The sequence below is a fragment of the Notothenia coriiceps genome, unplaced genomic scaffold (assembly GCF_000735185.1).
Source record: "Notothenia coriiceps isolate Sejong01 unplaced genomic scaffold, NC01 NC01_scaffold00001165, whole genome shotgun sequence".
Lineage (NCBI taxonomy): Eukaryota > Metazoa > Chordata > Actinopteri > Perciformes > Nototheniidae > Notothenia > Notothenia coriiceps.
This window is the reverse complement of record NW_011333866.1, coordinates 119-3,401: the sequence shown is the minus strand read 5'-3', so window position 1 is coordinate 3,401 and position 3,283 is coordinate 119. Positions and strand designations below refer to the sequence as shown.

The 3,283-nt window shown below is 34.6% G+C and overlaps 1 protein-coding gene across 1 annotated transcript; it reads right to left on the bottom strand.

Moving 5' to 3' along the window:
- Window positions 1-417: 417 nt before the first annotated feature.
- Window positions 418-2,879, bottom strand: LOC104959498 (3-hydroxyisobutyryl-CoA hydrolase, mitochondrial-like; the record flags this gene model as incomplete). The annotated part of the gene is made up of 4 exons (XM_010787404.1): window positions 2,666-2,879; window positions 1,926-2,057; window positions 965-1,049; window positions 418-498 (listed from the first exon to the last, which is right to left on the bottom strand). Coding segments are annotated over exons 1-4 (358 nt in total), but the record flags the coding sequence as incomplete, so codon positions are not given.
- Between the last annotated feature and the right edge of the window lie 404 nt (window positions 2,880-3,283).

Here is a 3,283-nt window from a genome sequence, read left to right as displayed (position 1 = left end):
ACTGTAGTGTATATTTCTGTATATTTTTGGGGAAATCTAGTGTATTCATCATTTTCCTACACATTTATTCACTGGTGTGTCTAACCTGCAAGTTGCTCTTTAAGACATAAAAGAAAAATCACAAGACAAGAGTACACACCTTTTTCAAGTAAATATTTAAGATTAAGTAAACTATGTTCATTTTAAATGGAATAGGATAAAGCAGAATGTAAAATTCAACACTTAAAAGTGAAAGAAAATACAGCTTTTTGTAATCATATATAAATGTGTTGATTGTAAACATACAGTATATACAATGAGATGAGATGAAATGAACAACGATATATAAATGTATCAAGTGAGACTATCAGTAATTAAGCACCCACAAGTAGTAGTTGTGATTGATAATACAGGTGTGATTGTGCTTGTAATGCTTACCAATAGCGTGGTTGAGGGTGTATTCCTCACGGAAAAAGTCCTCTGCCAAAGGGTCTCCCACTCTCCCTGCTTCTGTGACGGCTGAGAGGAGAAAACAGATCAAAACAGGTAACAGAGTGGACAATCTATATCTCACGATCAAAAAGAGTTCAAACATATTTCTAAGGCTTCACAAAATGACATGTTTTTATTTCTGACATAATCTTTCTGTTAATAATCATTATCAAATCAGAATACTTTATTTATCCTGGGAGAAATTGAGTGAATGCGACAGTTTAGTGTGTATTAATTATAATCAAATACAAATATGTATATAGAAATAAGAAGTTAAAGTAATAATGTGCACTAAGAAGATCAAATAAAATACAAATATTTATGTAAACGTTTTTATTTATTACATTCTTTTTTGTAATCTATAATTGTGGCTTGATTTTCTCTAGGTGAAACTGGTGCTCACGTCTTTAATGTGAATGTTTGATAACACACATGAGGCCCAAACAGGGTCCTCACAGAGTGCAGTGATTGATCCTTCAATGGTTTTGCTTACCTCTGATGTCTCCCCCTGCACAGAAGGCCTTCCCCCCCGCTCCTCTGATGATCACTATGTCCGTCTCATTGTCACTTTCCCATTTCTACAAGCACAGACAGCAGTACATTGAAAGGAAGGCATCATCAAAAACAAATGTTATGTTGAAGCGACAGTTCACCCTCAAAACAGATATATTTTTCATCTGCTTTTTGTACCCTGTTACTAAAAAGAATCCACACACGTAAGAACCCTGTTAATTTCTCCACTGGGCAACTCAGAACAAAATCATCTAAATAAATTGCACAACAGGTAAAAGGAAAAATATGTTTTTGTTTTGTTTTTTGTCTTTCTTTTTGCGATGTAAGGGATGACTGTATCCTTAGAAATAATTGTATGTGTGTCTTCTGGTATCACATGACATCAAACTTCTCTGTTTTTCAGGAAGTTAAAGTTAGCACATTCCTAAACGGCTACATTATTGTATTATATGTGTTTTCAGTACTTCATTTATCATATTCACAACAGTTACAGAGAAACAATGAAAACCTGAAGCCTCTCCCTCGAACAATGGTAAACAGATATGGTTTAAAATAAAAAAAAACATACAGTACATACAATGTATATCAGAGTGATGGCCAATGATTAAACTGAATAGTTTAGTATAAGAAATTTACTTTTATATTTATATATATTCAGAAGTGTTTTAAAACACTGTGTAAAAGTATATAAATGTATTATCTTAAAGTGTATAAAAGGTGTATATATATAAATAAATAAATATTTGTTGTTGAGTATTTTGTTAGCAAGTCCTTTACAGGTTTTTGAGAAAACTGTCAGACTCTCAACAAAATCAAAACTAAGTGAGATACTGGAAGCCATGTATAACCAGTCACATGCTGCTGTAACAAATGGCATGTACCACAGCTGAGGCCTTGACCTTTAACTCAGAAGAAGTTAGCATTAACCGAGCGTCCCCTACCTTGAGCTGAGGGTAGATATGTTGGACCATGGGCATGTTCAGGGCATTCAGGGCCTCGGGTCTGTTTAAGGTGATCACACCTGCACAACCCACTTTCTCCAGAAGAACCCCGGAGTCCACCTGACTCGACATCTGATCCGAAACAGAGACGGAGCAATAGTGTAAATGCCTTTATAGAACACTTGAATCAACTCAGAAATAGCTCTACAGCTGATGTATATAGTTAGCCAAGGATAAGAACTTTGACAGACCGTAGAGAAAACTGATCGAAACTGAATTCCACTGATGACAAAGAATCACTTAAATAAATACATTAATAATCAAATAAATTTACATAGTTTGATGTGAAGGCATCATTTGAGGGGCATACATTGGTAGGTCTGAAATGTAATATTCTATAATATATTGATGTATTGTTTGGTCTATACAATATGGGTGGCTTTGGTTAATTTAGCATTTTTTCCAATCACCAATAAAAGGATATACAAAAGTAGGCCTTCATCTTTTCTATAATACAATGTGGCAAGAGGCAAATCTGAGGTCACAAATATTTCTATATGAATCTATTTTTTCTTCAGAGTATGACTTGACAATCCTTCAAATGATATGCATGATGAGAGCTAAAGTCACACATTCAATTGCACGCTAACTGTACATTAGCATAAATAAACATTAGCCACAAAACAACCTTCAGGATACATAGACTGATCCAGAAAGGTAGGTCATGAGGGGCTTCTCACCATGTGGCCCTGGATTCTCTGCAGTCTGCACAGGGTCCTCAGTCTGAAGGACACAATCATTCATAAACACACTGGACATATAGCATCTGAAAACATGTGGTTCTTCAGCAGAGGTGGGTGAAGTGCTCAGATCTTATAGTTAAGTCAAAGTAGAAGTACTCAGACCTTATAGCTAAGTCAAAGTAGAAGTACTCAGATCTTATAGTTAAGTCAAAGTAGAAGTACCAGAGTGTAGGAATACTCTGTTACAGTAAAAGTCCTGCATTCAAGATGTTACTCAAGTAAAAGTATAAAGTATTATCATCAAAATATAGTTAAAGTATTGACAGTAAAAGTAGTCATTGTGCAGATTGGTCCATTTCAGAATAATATATGATATGTTTTATAATGATTGATCATGAAAGTGTTCTCAAAGCTGGTAAAGGTGCAGCTAGTTTGAATGACTTTGTATACTGCAGGGTAGCTTGTGAATTTACTCCAGGTGGAACTCTGATTTAACACTTGATTATATTTCTCATCATTCATCCAGATCTGTAAAGTAACTAAAGGCATGAAGTACATTTAGTGTAAAAGTACACTATTTACCCCTGAATTGTAGTAGAGTAGAAGTACAAAGTA